Below are 17,018 nucleotides of genomic sequence, written 5' to 3'. Positions count from 1 at the left end.
TGTAGAATTCCAGCAAACAAACAAAAACAAAAAAACAGCACTTGGGAATCCGGTACCTGTTTCGTGTCTACGTCGCCGAATGCATCACTCATGATTGGGGTACAGGCAGTATTCAACATCACCCCATCTTTTCTCACAAGACACTTGTGTAGCGATTGCATCCATGTCACCCGACCAATCAATGTACAGCAAAGTTAACCGATGAACATGAAAAAGGTACTTCCAGAACGATCAAAATCATGCCCCCCATTTTTTCTTCCTCGTGTACGCGAGGAAGCGCTCGTAACAAGTGTGAATTCAAAAAAAAAGAAAAAAGCAGACATGGCGCTTTCTAGACCTTGAACAAAATATTGCACTTTATTGCCGAGAAAAACAGCTAGCCGAACGGGGGGTTGCGACTGGTTCTAGGGCGGTATAGGAAAGGATGGAGGAAAAAAAAAGAAGCCCTTCAATGACCTGATGCAGCGAGTAGCGAAAATAAAAATAGCTCAAGCGGTTTTGCCCAAGGAGCGACACATACTTACAGAAAGTCTGTTTCAGGCAAAAAAAAAGAGACTTACTACGGAGAAGAGGGGGGTGGGGGGGGGAAACTATTAGATATCGGCCGCAAAGGAAAAGCTATCGGAAAAGCAGTTATTTACCCCGCAATTGCAGCTATCAGCTATCAGCTATGAATTTCCAAAGCCCACCGCCCCACTAAAAATGGCTTCCACATTCCCCAAGTGAACAGTCGCGTCAGGCAGTACATGCACATGACGCGGACGGACGAACTTGGTAATTAGTCGGCCTTCTTTTTCTTTTCTTCTTCTTTCTCGCTCTTTATACCGCGGAGACCTGGGTCGATTGATATAAGTTGATTCCCTCGGCACCGTGGGGCAACAAGGAGATTTCCACATTATATCACATCTCAATTGATTGCTCTCGGGTGTCCAGCCACCTAACATTGTCATCGCAATGGCATTTCCCGGCACCGCGCACAAGTACTCGAAGCGGCGCATCGCATTCGAGCACACGCGCCCGCACTCGACCGACTCAACACCTCACACGCTTCTCTGGGTCGGAGGCCTCGGCGACGGCCTGCTAACAGTGCCGTACCCCTCTGAAATCAGCAAGTCGCTGCCTCCCAACTGGGCCATCGCCGAAGTGCTACTGGGATCGTCATATCGCGGCTGGGGCATCGGGTCGCTGTCGCGGGACGCTCGCGAACTGGGGGAATGCGTGTCGTATTTCAAGAGCCTGCGGCCGGGCAAGAAGATTGTTGTCATGGGCCACTCGACGGGGTGCCAGGACATCATGGAGTACGTGGTGGGTAAAGGGCGTGAGAAGCGCGAGCCGCTCGACGGCGTCATGCTGCAGGGCGGCGTGAGCGACCGCGAGGCATGGGAGGATTTCGCAAGCGGAGCCGACGACCGCAAGCACGCGCTCCAGGACGCGATTGCCCGCGCCAAACAGCTCATTGATGCGGGTCGGGAAAAGGACATCTTGGAGCCGGACGGCAATGCCGTGTTGAAGGAAATGGGCGGCCCTGTCAATGCGTATCGCGCGTACTCGCTGCTGGCAAAGGGCGGCGACGACGATTACTTCTCCAGCGACCTTTCCGACGAGCAGCTCGCCACGACATTTGGCCGGATTCCCAGGTCCACGCCCGTGTGCTTCCTGCTGGGTTCCGAGGACCCGTATGTACCTGCTTCGATCGACAGAGCGGCGCTTATACAGCGGTGGACGCGGATCCTCCGGGAAAAAGGCTGCGTTGTGGATGACGAAGATGGCGGTGTGATTCCCGGTGCTCATCACAATCTCGACGACGATCCAGAGCACGTTGTGCAGGATTTGGTTCGGCGCGTGTGTGGCTTTGTGACGGGGCTGGAGGAGAGTCGTGCGTGGAATAGTGCGGGTGCGCATTTGTGAGTTTCAACGGCTGTTGTGCTGTAGCTCGACTGCGTGCTGTATTTACCTGGGGATTGTTCATGGTTGGTTCTACTACATTTGCTGGTTTTCTCCCGAAACGGGTACATCAAGCCATCGACTGACAGCACTGTTCACGGACGACTGCGACCCAGTTGTGCTGCGGCACCGAAGTTACGGCGCAAAGTCAACAGGACCAGGGTGGTAGTGGGAGAGAATCTCTGGAGCAAGACCCACCTAGTGTGGATAATTTAAGCCTAGAAAGGGGGAAGGGGGGGGCTTCAGGATATATGAGAACTACTCAGTTAGTTTTAGTACCGGGGGAACTCAATGTGATAACCCCCCTTAAGAATCATGCCGATAACCTTGAATATTTCCAACCAAAATGAATTTTTCTTTTTGAATGAACAAGCTTACTTAGAGCATGTATGTATGTATGTATGTATGTAAAAAAAAATCGACATCCAATATCAACCGGACCTGCAATGTGAACGACTACACATATAACCACTCAAGCACATGTCAACTTCAACATTATATAACACTTTTATTCTATTTCCATTGTATCCCATTAGCAGCAGCAGCAGTAGTAACATCAGCATCCTCGCAGCATTTTTTCTGCTCTTCTTCATAAGACATACACACTACATAAGACACTCGTCCGTGACAAATCTTTTTTCTGTTCTTCTTCTTCTTCTTCTTCTTCTTCTTCTTCTTTGGTATCTCATACATACCGCGCCTCAATCTTCGTCGTAATGATCCAAGTTGCAGGGTGATAAAAGCGAATCAACTCGCCCCCCCCTTCTCACAGATGATTACAAGACCAAGAAAGGACATAAGAATCAGAAAAAAGGGAGCAAAAAAACGGACGCCCACGCAATGCATGAATATGGTGGTGCTGGTGATCCGCGGGATGCAGCTCACTGGGAGACGAGGCATCATCGTCTTCCACAACCACTTACTTTAAATCCTTCCACCGGCACCTTCTCCAACGGAACCTTCCTCGAACCTCGCCTGGACAACCCAGTGCTCGCCAAACTTGATGCCTTTTCCACCGCTAATGCCAGCATTGCGCCACGGCTTGTTGACGCCGATATCCACAATCCAGATAAGCCACTGCGGATCGCGTCCAGCGCCGTGTTGGAGTGCCTTTACCAAGCCGGTTCGTGGCGCGCCAAGACAGACAATGTACTTTGCGCGGACTTCGAGAGGCTCGCCTTCGAGGATGGAGACTTCGCCGGTGGAGCCGCCTACGCCTGATGGGGTTTCGACTGCTAGGCAGGCGGCGCGTGACTTGTTCGCCCAGCCTACTATACCCAGGACGATGCGCTGATCTTGATCGCCGAGGGCCTCGAACTCTCTATGGCGACCGAGCAAGGCGTCGATGATCAGTTCGGGGGGTGCTTGCAGGCGCTTTAGAGCCTCTTCAGTGTCTTTCCACGCACGAACAGAGCCACCGAATTTTCGGAACAGATCAACCTGCCGTCGTATGTCTTTGTCCCAGTCGGCATTGCGCTCGAAGCCAAGAAGTGCAACCATGACCTTTGGCCCACGTTGGGCGAGCTGACGTGCCGCTGCTATGGCGCGTGCCCCGGCACGGTGGTTACCTGCTAGAACAACTATGACAGGATTCGCGTTGGGGTTGTCGCGCGCCAGTCGTCTGCCCCCCGGATTTATGGCTGTGAGGGCGACTTCAGCAATGCCTCTGCCGGCACTCTCTGCGATGAGATCCTCGGTCAGGCCAAACTCTACTTCCGCTGTCTCCTCAACTGCCAGCATGCCGCCCGGTGTAATAGCAAAGCATTTGCGATTGTTGGGAACCAAGCGCAGACAGCCTTTTGCATTCGACTCTGGGGGTGATTCTGGAGGCGTAGCGGTGCGGCCCGGCCGAGGACTACCAGTAGCATGTGAAGAAGCGTAGGGCCGGTTGATGAACGAACGGTTGGTACGCGGTAGCACTCCTGATCCCATCATGTCTATGTCTGCCTGAACACTGCTGCCTTGACGTGTGGGTGCCCGTTTGATTGAAGCTCTTGACATGGCGCGCCTGGAGTTTCGCCCACTGCCAAAATCCGACTCTTCTTCAGAGCTTGAATTGGTTGCGCTCTTGAGCTTTCGATCGAGCACATTCTCTGTAGGGTGCAGGTTCTTTCCACCATGTGTTCCGGGCCTCGCCAAACGATTGAAGCTGACTAAACGATCCTCATCTGCTGTTGTATCCTCGTTCCTGATCTGATCGAATACGGTGCGCTTGTCAAATTTGGAGAGGTTGGTCTGGAAGTCGAATTCGGGCATATCCTGAATGTCGGTTGCGTCTTCCGTCGCCCAGCCATTGGTAGCCTCGAGAGCCTGTTGTCGTTTTGTCTTGCGGTTCGAGGCGTTCGCTGCTGCAATACCGACTCTTCCACCAATAACACCTGGTGTTCTCGTCTGCGGTTCCTCGGCAGCCTGTAGCATAGGCGTATTTCTCCAACCATTACCTTTGCTATTACGAGTCAGCTCATGCAGCACTAGTGGGTTTTCCATCCGTCTGGTATCCAAGAACCGCACGTACCCTTTCTTGACGCTACCGAGAGACTGCACGTCCGCACCGTTCTTCCTCTCTTGAGCCGCAACCTCCTTCTTCCGCGATTTCCCACCTCGCCGAGTCTTCTTGCCACCGTCGTCATTCTTCTGGGGACTCACATCGTCCATAGGCTTGCCTGTTCTCGTCTTGCTGATGCTTGCTCTACGCACGCCAGCTCGCACAGCCCTTGTCTCATTGTCTGCCTCCTCTGCATCTGCAATGTCCAGCGACGAGAAAGGGCCCTCGAGAGTTGCTGCGCTGGGCTTCCGAACACTCTGTGGTTTGATGTGACCGGCAAACGAAGATGTACTCTTGTGTAAAGGCACGGCGCTCCCAGGGACCATGGGCTTGATTGGTGTAGCAGGAGCTTCTTGAGGAGGAGCTGTTGCGAGTGTAGCAGCGCGCTTTCCCATACTCAGGATCGCGGGATCAACAAATGGCGCAGCTGGAGCTGGCTGGGAAATAGATTGACGCGAACCTTGGCGGGTGTTCATCGACGGGTCGGCGTGCGAAATCAACGACGGTTGACTGACGTGGTGGGAGATTTGATGGCCAGTGTTTGCACGGGTATCGGGAACATGGCTTTGGGGGTATTGCGCGTGTGGCGGAGGAGGCTGCGGAGGAGCAGGCGCAGAGGCATTGACCTTGATGTCAGCAATCATGTGGCCTTCGACGGTGTATGACGGTAAGCGATGACCCGAGCTCGGAAAGAAGACTGTTGTTGGTGAGTACATGGTGGCCTCTCTCCAAGAAACGCAGGCGGGTAAACATACCATCGTGAAGCGTCAAAGTGGCCGTCTGCTGGTCCACGCCACTGACGACACCTAGCAAGACTGCCCCCGGAGGATTCTGGAGCGTCACCGCGACCGAGAGCCCGACAAAGCCTGTCGCCATGGTTGCAAAGGAAGCGCACGAGGCTATCCCCAGCCCTGCGTCGGGCGATTCCTAGACGAAGCGGAACTTCGCAGAGCACAGCTGTCGAGCGCTCGGGCGAGGCAGGACGGACAGGCGGAACCTGGGCGCGGAGAAATTCGGAGAGGCCTCGAAAGCGTACCGACGAGAAGGTGACCCCCGGATAGGACGAGCGGAGGTGGAGGCTAGGAGTCGCGCGCACGCACTGCCGTTGTGTCCCTACCTCACTTGCAGGACTATTCCGCCGATCAGGCTCACACGCTAAATTAGCCACGGGTAAGCCACACAACGGCTGCTGACATAAGACGGCACATCTTCACATGCGCCACAGACAGGGTACAGCGTCCCATCATGGAGAAGGTGATAATTATATCATTATACCATTGCAAATACATTAGATCTATGCCGTGCGCCGACACCACACCATCCGCAGGGTATCCACCCATTTTTCTTACCTGTCTTCATTACGCTCATATTATAAAGCCAGCATATCCCCGGAGCCTCAAATAAGCTCCCATGCGGCCACTCCGCCAAACTTGCACGAATAGGCTGTCTTGTTGTTCCAGGTGGCTACGCTCATACCCCGAGCGTCTTGGTCGTTGAACACAGTAATGGCATTGACCGATACTTTTTGACCAGGTGCACCGAGCTCGACCCGAGGCACGTCAAGCCACCAAGTATGCCCATCGGTATTGAACGTCTTGTGGTCTGGGTTGCGACCGTCTCGTCCTGCAATGCTCAGCAGCATAATATAGGGCGCGCCTTTGCCATGGCGGGCGTGGTCCCAGTGCGGGCAGACAGTCGAGAATTGAAATCTAATCATGGCCGGTGCATGAGGGTCGTGGACTTTGATCTGTGCTTGTGAAGGCTCAAACGTTCGCTCACCGACGCCGTGCTCTTTGAAAGCATCACTAAATACCTGCACGCGGCCGCCTTGATCATCACGCATGAAATCTTCATAGGAGATGACACGACCATCGCTGCGCAGCTGCTGAGAAGCGTCTCCGGGAAAGTGTGTCAATCCAAATTCCTCATTGTCCATTGTGAATTGGCGCGGGTTGAACGACTTTATGTATCTATGATCGAGTCAGCACAACATCAAGCGGAACGACTGTCTGTGAAACAAACACTCGATTTCCAATATGCCCAGCTCCCCAGCATGGGTCGACAAGCTTCCATTCTCCATTGTCGATCTTGACGGCGTTCCAGGCATGAGTTGATTGGTACGGTGGCACGGCCTGTCCGGGCTCCAACGGCGTATGGCCGTACCCCTTGCTGGCACCAGAGCAGACTATGGCTTCGAGGCCTGCCTTCAGAGCCAGAGCCGCGAACAGACCAGCATAGCCCTCGCATACTGCCAGACCGGAAGCGATGGTCTTCTCTGGGGTGGTTGGAGCCACAGTATTGTTGAAGAAAGAGTGAGCATCGTAATCAACGTTATGGTGGAGCCAGGTGAAGATGACTCTTGCCTTGTCGGTTGGCGAAGGAAATGGTGAACAAAGCTGATGGGCAAGCCAACCAACATCAGAAGAAGCGAGCTGGGTACGTGGAAAGCGCGTAGCATGATTGTCTGGGGCGGAAAAATCTCGACATTTAAGGCAGCCTCCAACAGCGCCTGGCTTTGGCTTTGAGGCCATAATCGCATCGAGGTTGGGTCTAGACGATAGTGGGACAGGCGGGGGTGCTCCAGGCGAGGGTGAGGACTGAGATGTGGTTGCGGGCGGCCGAGTCGAGGGTACGGGCGGAGGCGAAGGTGCCTTGTTGTTGAAGCCCATTTCCAGCGCAGATCGTTTAGGGGGTGGTGGCGCAATCGCTCTCTTGGTTTGCTGCGTGTCGTTAGACGGCTGCCTCTGTGGCAGGGCTGGAGCTGGCTTGGGTGATCGCTCGCGAAGCACTGATTGCCTGGGAGGCAAGGACGGACGCGCTGGCAAGTCTATACACAACCATTGTCAGTATTGACTCTTGCCATACTTGGAGTCTCGAGTGCTGCTGCAATCTGAGGCTCTGCAATTGATTCACTTTGCGACTGGTCGACGGATAGCAGGGGCGCATTCGCTCGGGTCTGCTTATTGGTCTGCTAAACTTACCCGGAGTCTTGAGCTGCGGCGGAAGGGCTCGCGCAGGCACAGTATCACGCTTACTCTTCATGGCGCTGAGGGTGGCACTGCTCTTCTTAGTGTCCTCGGGAGCCTTCTTTGGGGGTAGCGGGGGCAGCTTGGTTGGGTCGAATGCCGGAGCCCTGATGTGGTGCAGCGTGCCTGTACTCGCATTGCTGTGCGCAGTGCCGTTTGTCTTGACAGAGCCCAAGGACAGTGTTGAGATGCCCGAGGCGATTGTGGAAATAGACTCGGAAGACTCGCGCCGCGTCACGGTGTGGTGCTCCGAGGGCTTGCGAGGAGGCAGGGCCGGCGTCTGTCGAGGCGTCGTGCCATTGCGGGGAGGCACGCGAGGGGGCAGCGCTGGCGAGATCTTTGAAGTTGGGGCTTCGCTTGCTGCGACGGGCTGGTTGCCAAGCTGCCGCGCAGAGGTGGGCGCATTGCTGAGGATGGGCGGGTTGTTCACCGACTGGCGTGAGTAGGCGGGCGGCCGCGCGCTGGGTGGGGGAGGCGGCGGCGGCTTCTTCTTGATGGTGGCCGCATCGTAGGTGTAGGCGGGCTTCGCACCGGGCAGCGGGGTATGCACTTCCTCGAGGTTCAGCGCTGCGATTCTCGACTTGATGGAGCCGTCGGCCATGGTGGTTGCGGTAGGATTCGCGTGCCGTGGGGAGGGGCGGCCGGGGGTCGGAGCGCGCGGACACGTGTGGTTGTGTGGCTGGTGACGGCGAGTCAACAGGAGCAGCAGTCGGCACTCGTGGCCGTCGCTTTGCAGCCTCGCTACGTGCAAATGGCGGCGGGAGGCTTCCACGTAGCAGAGGCGTCAGACGAGGAGGGATGACGACGGCGACGCAAAACGAGTGACGAGGCAGGCTGGTTCTACAAACGACCGAAGCGTGAGCGCCTGATGGCTAGTACGGGATTGCTTGCTGGCTGCACAGCCTCCCGCCCTGACGCGCACCGATCTCCTGCAAGCCACTTCTCGCCGCTCTAGGCCCGTTCCTATCGATTGCGGCTCTGCCTCTCCCATCCCGCCCGCCGCTGCACACTGTCTCCCTGCGCGACGCTGGTGCTGGTGCTGGTGCTGGTGCTGGTGCTGTCCTGGCGGGAGCGCGGCTCGAGGCCTTCCCCGCCTGTTGCCATGACATGCAAGGCCTTGTCTCGTCGTTACAGCAACCACGCGCCTGAAGCATGGGGGCGAGGGGGCGAGGGGACGGCGGAAGAGGGGGCTGACCAACACGATGTTTCAGGCCGGCTGCTGGGTAACCGGCGCATCCATGTGCCGCACCCCCTCCCCCCCCTCCCATCCACAGCTGGTTATGACATAAGGAAATTCAACCACACCCTTATCACACACACGCCCTGCTCTACCACCATATCTCCATGGCAACTCTACACCAAAGACTTGAGCCTGCAAAAGCCAGCCGCCATGCCCATGGGACATACACAAAGAGCAACCTTGTTCTAAAAGCTTCATTGACTATAACGAACTAAATGCCACTACTGTGCCAAACAACGTCGTCAACTAGTAAATACGAAAACACGCGCCAAAGCGAAGCAATGTCCACAGCCCCAACCCCCTTCTTCCAGCCAGCCAGCCCCATCCCTCTACCCAACCCTTGTCCCCTGCCAAGTCCAATACAATCTTGTCCTCTAACACCGTGGCAATTTCAACCTCGTCCATGCGCCCCTCTAATCATGGTGCGCGAGCAGATTCTTTTTTTTTTTCTCTTAAATGTTGACAAGGAACGGAATGGCCGAGGCGCAAAAACATGGCAGCAAAGCAAACAGTGCCAACATGCGCTATCCAGAACTCCACACGGACACGACGCTTGCAGGGTACAATGATGATAATCTGTTGCGGGGTAGCAGCACCACAACGTGGCACACAGCCTGACATGGAACCATCGAACCATCGAACCAGGCAGCAATGGCTCAGATGCACCAGGCAATCGCTCTCATCGTCACAGCCCGTGCTTTTACCTCTTGCGCTTCTTGCTCTTGTCCAGAGATGTGCTTAGCGCATGGGTGCCGTTCATAGCCATGTTGTAGTCGTGCGTTGGTGGAGGTGCCATTGACGTCGCCGACGGGATTGAGTTCTTCTTGACCGACACCCCCATGTGGCGCCCGTAGCGGCCCTTCCTGCCATTGCCTTCGTCTTCACTGACGCATCCGTCAGCACCAATGCCCGCGTCTTTGCAGCGTTGGCAAGGGCGCTGACGGTCGCAGCCCTTTTTGCTCTTGCGGCAGCGCTGGCAGCGTGGCTTGCTCGAAAGGTCCTCTTCGTCGACCGCGAGCTGGTGCTGGAAGTTGATGGATGCATTCGACGCCTTGCGTGACTGCGAGGGAAGAGACGATGGCGACAATGGCGCTTTGCTGCTGCCATTGGTCTTGGTCTTGGTCTTCGACATGGGCCGCGACTTGGGCTTGCCAGACTTGCTCGAGATGGAGCGGGCTTTGATGACGCCCGGTTGCACGCGCTGGTTGTGCTCATCGCCCATCATCTCATCACTGACTCCTTTGAAAGAGCCGTCGCGCTCGTCCTCGTAATCCTCACCACTGCTCTCACCATCGTCGTAGACACGCGTCATGTCATGAATCCCACGAGACATGTTGTATGGGAGGGGCGGCAGCTCAGGCTCCTCCTCACTGCCGTCAGCACTCTCGTCACTCGACGATGCTGCGTCAGCCTTTCCGCTAAAGGCATCGTCGAGCGTCGACGTAGAGGTACGACCGTGAGTCGAGAAGTTGGAGGCGTCGCCCAAGCGCATGAGCTGGCGGGCCACATCTTCATCAGAGATGACGCTGATGCTCGCAAGAGTGGTATCAGGGGTGGGTATCATGCCACTGCTACCAGAGTAGCGGTAGTGCGAGTACTGCCCAGAGCCCCGCGCGCGAGACTTGTGGCCTGGTGCTGCACCATTCGACGCAGAGTAGGGCGTAGCCAGTCCTTGCATGTACGAACTGTCGCCTTGGCCATAGCTCTGCGGCGATGGCAGCGGATGTGAGTATGAAAAGGTCTGCTGGTTAACAGAGTATGGGGAGCCAGCAGTGTTGCCACTTATGCGTCGCTGGGGAGATGCCGATGACAAGGAAGCAGTCATGGGTACTTGAGGCGGCACGAACAGTGGCAGCTCCTGTGTAAGGAACGGATGTCAGACTATTGCACGATACATCCCCACCCATGGTACTTACCGAGCTGTCAAACTTCGCACGCTTCCGACGACCACCTTCGACTATGTTGTCAACACTGATTTCGGCGCTGGCCAGCGGCTCCTTTCTTGAGCGACGCGAGCTGCTCACTGAACCATGCTCGCCCTCGCTGTCGCTGTAGTCATCGCCGTTGGCCTCGGCGAAGCTGCCATGCGAACTGTTTCCGCGGCTCTTTGTAGAAGGGCGCATGCGCTTGCTAATGGAAGCGCTCCTGCGCCCGCGCCCTGGGTGTGGAGAGTGGCTCTGACGGGCATGGCGGGACCCCGCTCTTGCGCCAGCTTGATTGTGCTGGAGAGGCGGCAGCATCTGGAAGGCTTCGTCGAGGTGGGGTCGATGACGGCGAGGAGAAATGGAGGCCTGTCGCGGATCAGGAGAGTACTCGTCTGCATCCAGACTCTCGGGAGAGACGCGGACGTAGACAGTCATGCCGTGCTCAAAGTTCTCGAAGCGTGCGATCAGCGTGTTGCCATGGCGGTCTTCGAAGATGACGCCGCGACGCTCATACAGACCGTAGAAGTTCTTGACGGTCGTGATGATGGAGTCTGTTGTATCGTGCGGGTAGATGTCGACCCGCATGGGCAGTCGAGCCTTGTGGGCTGGCGACTGGGGGAGCAGCAGCTCGAAGCTGACGTGCTTCTTGGGCATCTGCTTGGACGGCGACAGGGAGTCATGCGCCGAGCCGGTTTCAGTGCTGGGGTAGACGTCCATGATGCCAGAGTCGTCTCTCTGGGACATGAGGTCGTAGCCGGCCGCCGACTGCATGGCTTCGTGATGGCGGCCCGCTATGAGGTCTTCGACCTCAGGGAAGCGCTGTGTGCCAGTAACCCGAGTCTCGGCAAGCATCTTGGCAACTTGCATAACCATTGGCCCTTGTGTTGGCCGCGTGCTCCAAAGCGTGGGAAATGGAGCTTTGTATGTGTGTGCGTGTGTGGTAGGGGGGGCGCACCAGGCGTGCCGGTGGTGTCGCAACAGCTTGGGACGAATGGGCGGTCGGGGAGGGATGGACCGAGGCAGTGTCTGGGAGACGTGTGGTTAGCCAAGGGCTCTCTGTGGGTTTTGATGGCCTCCGAAATGGCTTTTGTCGTGTTCCGCGCGCCATGCGTCGTGTTGGCGCCCGTTGGGGGGTCGTCACCGGGCAGCGGTGACGGCGCCCAGGGAGGATAGCGCAAGAGGCTCAGGGGCCGCATCGCAACACGATGGCGATGCCAACCGGGTCGCAGGGTGCTAGGGAGGGCTCTACGTACCAGCAGTCGTGTGTGAGGAGGCAGAGAGGCAGTGTGGAGGCTTGGATGCGATGCCGTGTAGCGCCGCTGGCTGACGGCGTCGGGTTAGCGGCGGCAGTGCGCAGGCGGAGATTGGAGCGATGTGGAGGGCAGGTCGCGAGGCCAGATGGATGAGATGCGTGATGACACCGTGGGAGACTTACGGGAAGGTGGGTGGTTGTGGACAGCCACCGAGATGCGTTGAAGGTGGGTTGAGCAATGGCACCGAAGCGAAGCACTTAAGGACCACGCCGACTAGGACCGCTCAAAGGTCACGACGCACTTTCCGAATGCGCCTCACAGCACAAATTGACCGTCGCCGTTTGCGATGAAGGCTGGAATGGAGAGAGTCTGGGGGGTTCAGATGGCACGGGAAGCACAGCGCATGCTCCTTTTTGAGCATATGCGAATGCGCCTCCATGGAGGGCTTAGGTGCGAGACTACTGCGGCGGGACAGGCCATGGCTGGTCACGCAAGTGGGCTACGGCTGCATTGAAACTGAACAGTTCAGCAGCCGAGCTGCCAGTGTGTACAAGAGGCCGTCTGCTGAGGCCGAAACATGCGATGGCCCCCCGGGCGCCAGCTATGCGCCCGCTGGGGACGTGAGCGCAGACTAGAGGGGCCTGCCACGGGACAAGTCGGTCGCTTTGGGGGGGCGACGAGAGCCCTTGGGGAAGCCGTTTCCTGCTGCCAGGGCGCTGCATGGCACGAGACAGACAGGGCCGCGTCGGGAGGCCGGGCGGATGCGCTGCTGTGCTGGCCGCGCGCAAGCACTTGGTTCCATGTGAAGACGAGACGAGCCGGGCGGGCTTCAGTGTCCGCGCCTGGGCGCCGTCGAGCAATGGCCGAGCCGGAGTCGCCTCTGCGCCGAATCGTGGGTGGAATGGCAGCGAGGCCTGCCGGTCCCCACCGTGGGTGAAGCGCTGTGGATTCGCTGCCAGCTGGTGGCGGGCGTCTATTGGAGAGATGGCCGTGCGACAATCAATGCCACACGCACACACACACACATAAGTACACACACACCACACCACACCACACACCAACACCTGCGCACGCCAGCATGCGTCGGCCGGTCCCTTTTCTTCTTCTTGCTCAGGCACCTGTCCCTGAACGAGTCGCCGTAAGCTGGCCCCAAGGCTCGTGCGAGTTGCCCATTACGCGCTGCTGGAATTATGTCCTCGTCTGCTCCCGAAAGCGTCTGATGATCTCCGACCCACCCACATCATGACGATGGTAGCGCGGGAGTACCGTAATCAGCCCGCGCATGGCCATGGATGGGCGTTGTACCCGCCGCAAGCACACACGCACACACGCACTCACACACACATACACGCGCGGCCTGCTGTCGCTGCTGCTTGTTATCTCTGCGTCCATCTCCCATGCCGGCCCTGCATGTGTCGGAGCCCCCATGGCGGCGGATGGACGTACGTAGCGCGGCATGCGACTTCGCCAGTCCGTGGCCCAACGCTCGGACGGCCACCGCGAGCTAATGAGGGGTCGATGAACAACTGTAGGGCTCCCGCCTCTGGCGCAAAGCACATCTGGTACCCATCCCGGTCGCGGACCTTTTCGCAAGACGTTGTGCGCATTGCTGGCTCCATGCCCTCTCGCTACGGATGCCAGCGGTCCACATCACTTAGTCGGTGAAGGCCTCGGGCCTGTACTGGCCGCGGCGGGGGACAAAGTAAAAGGAAACATGCGCCCACCACCACCACCACACCCGCTGCCTTTGAGCCAGCCCCCCAGCACAAAGCCCGCCTGCTGATCGCCTGGAGCAACGGCGCCGCAATAAAGGCAGGCGTAGGCTCCCGTTTGGAATGCGGTGGCAGTGCGCTGGTCGATAGGCTGTGGGCGCCGGCCAGCGGGTCGATTGTGCAGGTTCCAGACCAGCGCCGTTGTCGCAACCACCATCCGGAGCCATCCATGACTCCAGCAGGCCCGTCGCCTGCACTGCCGTCCAAAGGGAGTGCGCATACAAAAGCGTTTCAGCGGCGGCCGTCGCTTTGCGCCCGCGCACGTGACTGCGCGTCGTCGCACAGCCCAATCCAGCCTTGGCGTGTCAGATCTGAGGGGTAACGGCGCGCACGCGTCGGGCGCGCGGGGGCCGGCCAAACGGGCCAAAAGAGCGCATGGCGGCTTCGCACCGCAGGCCGAGTGCGCAGCCAAGTTGTCGTCGCGCGCAGCCATGCAGGCGTGCGGGCGCGCGCGAAAGATGGTTTTGAAGCCCTTGAAGAGTCCCGCGTTCGCCTCGGCTATGACGTCCCTGGCCCGCGCCACAGATGCCCGCCCAGCAGGAGCGGGCCGTGCGCCGGAACTAGCCCGCCTCCGGAATAGCGCCGCCATCCCTGTCCTGGCCCTCCAGCTAGTCAGTAAATAAACATTGCATCCAAACGCGCATAGCTCCCGAGCTCTCCATATAAGTTTACACAGCTCTGGTTGCCGCCGTCAACACCACTCTTCGCTGCCCACTCGACCCCCCCCAGGCCCGTCTATCTCATTGCCGCCAACTTATATGGAGAGTTTCTTTACATGGGCACCTGACTTGTAGCGCTACCACCTCCGCTGCCCCTTTCGTCCACTTGCTCGCAACCGTCGCTGTCAACAAAACAACATACATCTAGACATTATCTCGTCTCTTACCCGATAGCCCACGCCCATAATGGACGCAAAGGTAAACACCCAGCGCCCTCCTCGCCGCCCGCGACTCGTCAGCGAGCCGTGGCTGCGCTGCCGCGACGGTGGCCTTTATTCGCTCATCTGCCCTGTCCTGCCCAGCTCTGCCCTGCCCATGCTGCTCTCCTTGTAGCTTTGCTGACAGCGCCATTCCCAACAGCCACAACGCCCATTGAGGGCTCTTCGCATACGCGACGAGAACGCAGTGCCCCAGCTGCCTGCCGGCAAGACGCTGCACTCGCGCAACAAGTCAACACCAGCCCTGTCTGCACTGGCGCAGGCGGGCGCCATCAAGGCGGCCGCTGCCAAGCGAACCGTCTTTGGCGATGTTAGCAACACCACTCGACAGCCCACTGCCAAGGATGATACGCAAATAACGGGCAAGAAGAAGAACCTTGACATTCTCAAGGATACCGCTACTGTCACAGTCAAGGAGACTGCCAAGGTCAGCACGCTTTCACGACCAGCCCAACGCCCCGTGGCCAGCGTCTCGTCCAAAGAGCACGCGTCCAAGGATGCCCACGAAGTCGCGTCTGCCGCCCCAAAGCAAGTCAGCATTGACGCCAGCCAACCCGCCGCCAATGTTCGCAAGACTCTCACAAAGAAACCATCCACGGCCGTCCTCCAAGAAGCACCTTCAAGCTCGGCGATTGATGCTGCCATCGCGCCCGTACCTTCGCGCCACCCGCTCCCTGCACAAACTTCATTTCCCAACGTGGACCGTGCCTCAGCACAGTCCCAACAACATGCGACTATTCCGGAAGAGGAAGAGAAGGTCGAGCCCAAAAATAATGCAGACGATCGGTACGAGTATCTCGATGCGCTTGAGGAGCAGGCCCGCGTTCTAGAACAAGAACGAAACGACGAACTCGCCAAACTAAGCGGCATCAACGGCCTCGAGCAAGAAGAGTACTGGGACGAAGAGGAAGACGAGACATATTACGACGCCGATGGCTACACGACTGCTAGATCTCTTCGATCGCGCAGCGACAACACAACTGGCGGTGTTACTCTGGTCCTCGCGCCTAGGGTAACAGCAAAGACACAACGCGAACTGGAGGCTGCGCGAGTCTTCGTCGAGGCAAACCGCACACCCGAAGACGTCGAGGACGAGCAGTGGGACACGTCCATGGTGGCCGAGTATGGCGAGGAGATTTTTGAGTACATGCACGCTCTCGAAGAGCGCATGAAGCCTAACGCGTCATACATGGATCACCAGGCGGAGATACAATGGTCCATGCGATCCGTCTTGATGGATTGGCTCGTCCAGGTCCACAACCGCTTCACTCTCCTCCCAGAGACCCTGTTCCTTGCTGTCAACTACGTCGACCGCTTCCTCTCATGCAAGGTTGTTTCTCTTGGCAAGCTGCAGCTTGTCGGTGCCACTGCTCTCTTTGTCGCAGCCAAGTACGAAGAAATCAACTGCCCGTCTGTGCAGGAAATTGTGTACATGGTAGACGGTGCTTACACCGCTGATGAGGTTCTCAAGGCCGAGCGCTTCATGCTGAGTATGCTTCAATTTGAGCTGGGATGGCCCGGCCCAATGAGCTTCCTGCGACGCATAAGCAAAGCGGATGATTACGACCTTGAGACACGGACCCTGTCCAAGTATTTCTTGGAGATTACCGTCATGGACGAGCGCTTCGTGGGTTGCGCTCCCAGCTTCCTTGCTGCGGGCGCCCACTGCCTCGCACGCTTCATGCTGAAGAAGGGTGACTGGGTATGTTTATATTGACTGTGTCGACGGCCGACATGCTAACGGATACCAGTCGCAATCGCACGTACATTATGCTGGGTACACGCTGACCCAGCTCCGGCAACTCATAACCGTTATCCTTGAGTGCTGCGACAATCCCCAGAAGCACCATGCTGCCGTGTACGAAAAGTACACTGACAAGCGCTATAAGCGTGCTTCCATCTTTGTCGAATCAGAGCTTTCCAAGGGCTTTTCTCTCCCGTTCAAGTCGAGGGACAGCCTTGCAAGCCAGACTTGGAGGCGAAAGTGAATACACTTGTCTCCATGTCGTCTTGACTTGACTCTGTTCTAACTTGGCTCATAGGGCTCGTGTGACAACGCATCTCATGGAGATGGTCCACCAGCACCCGTCAGTCAAGAGTCAGGCCGCCTCTGCACATCGACCAGCTCCACCCCAGCATCACCAACATGGTCACCACCGAAATTTTCTCCATTCTTGCTTATTGTTCTCCGACACACGGCGCTTTGGCGGCTTTCTGGAACATGGTCAGCTTCAGCAGACATCCCAGTCTGCATTGGTCCAATCTTCTTTTGGGCATTCGGCGCACGGTGTTTATGGATACCCGACCTAAGTCTTTTCCTTCTCCCGTCAACTTTCTATTGAACTGTGGCGCGCTGCCTCACTACGTGGCCCCGGC

At 57.5% G+C, this 17,018-nt stretch overlaps 5 protein-coding genes across 5 annotated transcripts; 2 read left to right on the top strand and 3 right to left on the bottom strand.

Annotated features, from left to right (window-relative positions):
* Positions 1-842: 842 nt before the first annotated feature.
* SETTUDRAFT_167225 (uncharacterized protein) lies at positions 843-2,162 on the top strand. The gene has a single exon (XM_008024008.1). It carries the CDS (start codon positions 955-957, stop codon positions 1,906-1,908), a length of 954 nt encoding a protein of 317 aa, XP_008022199.1. The 5' UTR covers positions 843-954; the 3' UTR covers positions 1,909-2,162.
* Positions 2,163-2,868: 706 nt separating this feature from the next.
* SETTUDRAFT_36970 (uncharacterized protein) lies at positions 2,869-5,365 on the bottom strand (the record flags this gene model as incomplete). The annotated part of the gene is made up of 2 exons (XM_008023703.1): positions 2,869-5,186; positions 5,245-5,365. 2 exons carry the CDS (start codon positions 5,363-5,365, stop codon positions 2,869-2,871), a joined length of 2,439 nt encoding a protein of 812 aa, XP_008021894.1.
* A 380-nt stretch (positions 5,366-5,745) lies between these two features.
* On the bottom strand, positions 5,746-8,336 carry SETTUDRAFT_167222 (uncharacterized protein). The gene is made up of 3 exons (XM_008024007.1): positions 7,471-8,336; positions 6,512-7,316; positions 5,746-6,459 (listed from the first exon to the last, which is right to left on the bottom strand). Exons 1-3 carry the CDS (start codon positions 8,114-8,116, stop codon positions 5,886-5,888), a joined length of 2,025 nt encoding a protein of 674 aa, XP_008022198.1. The 5' UTR covers positions 8,117-8,336; the 3' UTR covers positions 5,746-5,885.
* A 1,119-nt stretch (positions 8,337-9,455) lies between these two features.
* Positions 9,456-11,532, bottom strand: SETTUDRAFT_102674 (uncharacterized protein; the record flags this gene model as incomplete). The annotated part of the gene is made up of 2 exons (XM_008024006.1): positions 9,456-10,613; positions 10,672-11,532. 2 exons carry the CDS (start codon positions 11,530-11,532, stop codon positions 9,456-9,458), a joined length of 2,019 nt encoding a protein of 672 aa, XP_008022197.1.
* A 3,031-nt stretch (positions 11,533-14,563) lies between these two features.
* Positions 14,564-16,965, top strand: SETTUDRAFT_146055 (uncharacterized protein). The gene is made up of 3 exons (XM_008024005.1): positions 14,564-14,622; positions 14,785-16,344; positions 16,394-16,965. Exons 1-3 carry the CDS (start codon positions 14,611-14,613, stop codon positions 16,628-16,630), a joined length of 1,809 nt encoding a protein of 602 aa, XP_008022196.1. The 5' UTR covers positions 14,564-14,610; the 3' UTR covers positions 16,631-16,965.
* The last annotated feature ends 53 nt before the right edge of the window (positions 16,966-17,018 follow it).

The sequence above is a fragment of the Exserohilum turcica genome (assembly GCF_000359705.1).
Source record: "Exserohilum turcica Et28A unplaced genomic scaffold SETTUscaffold_11, whole genome shotgun sequence".
Taxonomy (NCBI): domain Eukaryota; kingdom Fungi; phylum Ascomycota; class Dothideomycetes; order Pleosporales; family Pleosporaceae; genus Exserohilum; species Exserohilum turcicum.
Note: the sequence above shows the minus strand (reverse complement) of the source record. Positions and strands in the feature narration are given on the sequence as shown.

Coding starts and splice junctions, on each gene's coding strand:
- SETTUDRAFT_167225 (XM_008024008.1), top strand. CDS start 955: ATGGCATTTCCCGGCACCGCGCACAAGTACTCGAAGCGGCGCATCGCA.
- SETTUDRAFT_167222 (XM_008024007.1), bottom strand. CDS start 8,116: ATGGCCGACGGCTCCATCAAGTCGAGAATCGCAGCGCTGAACCTCGAG. Junction 7,317..7,470: donor GCCGCAGCTCAAGACTCCGG/GTAAGTTTAGCA, acceptor GGTTGTGTATAG/ACTTGCCAGCGCGTCCGTCC. Junction 6,460..6,511: donor GGGCATATTGGAAATCGAGT/GTTTGTTTCACA, acceptor ACTCGATCATAG/ATACATAAAGTCGTTCAACC.
- SETTUDRAFT_146055 (XM_008024005.1), top strand. Junction 16,345..16,393: donor TGCTGAAGAAGGGTGACTGG/GTATGTTTATAT, acceptor AACGGATACCAG/TCGCAATCGCACGTACATTA.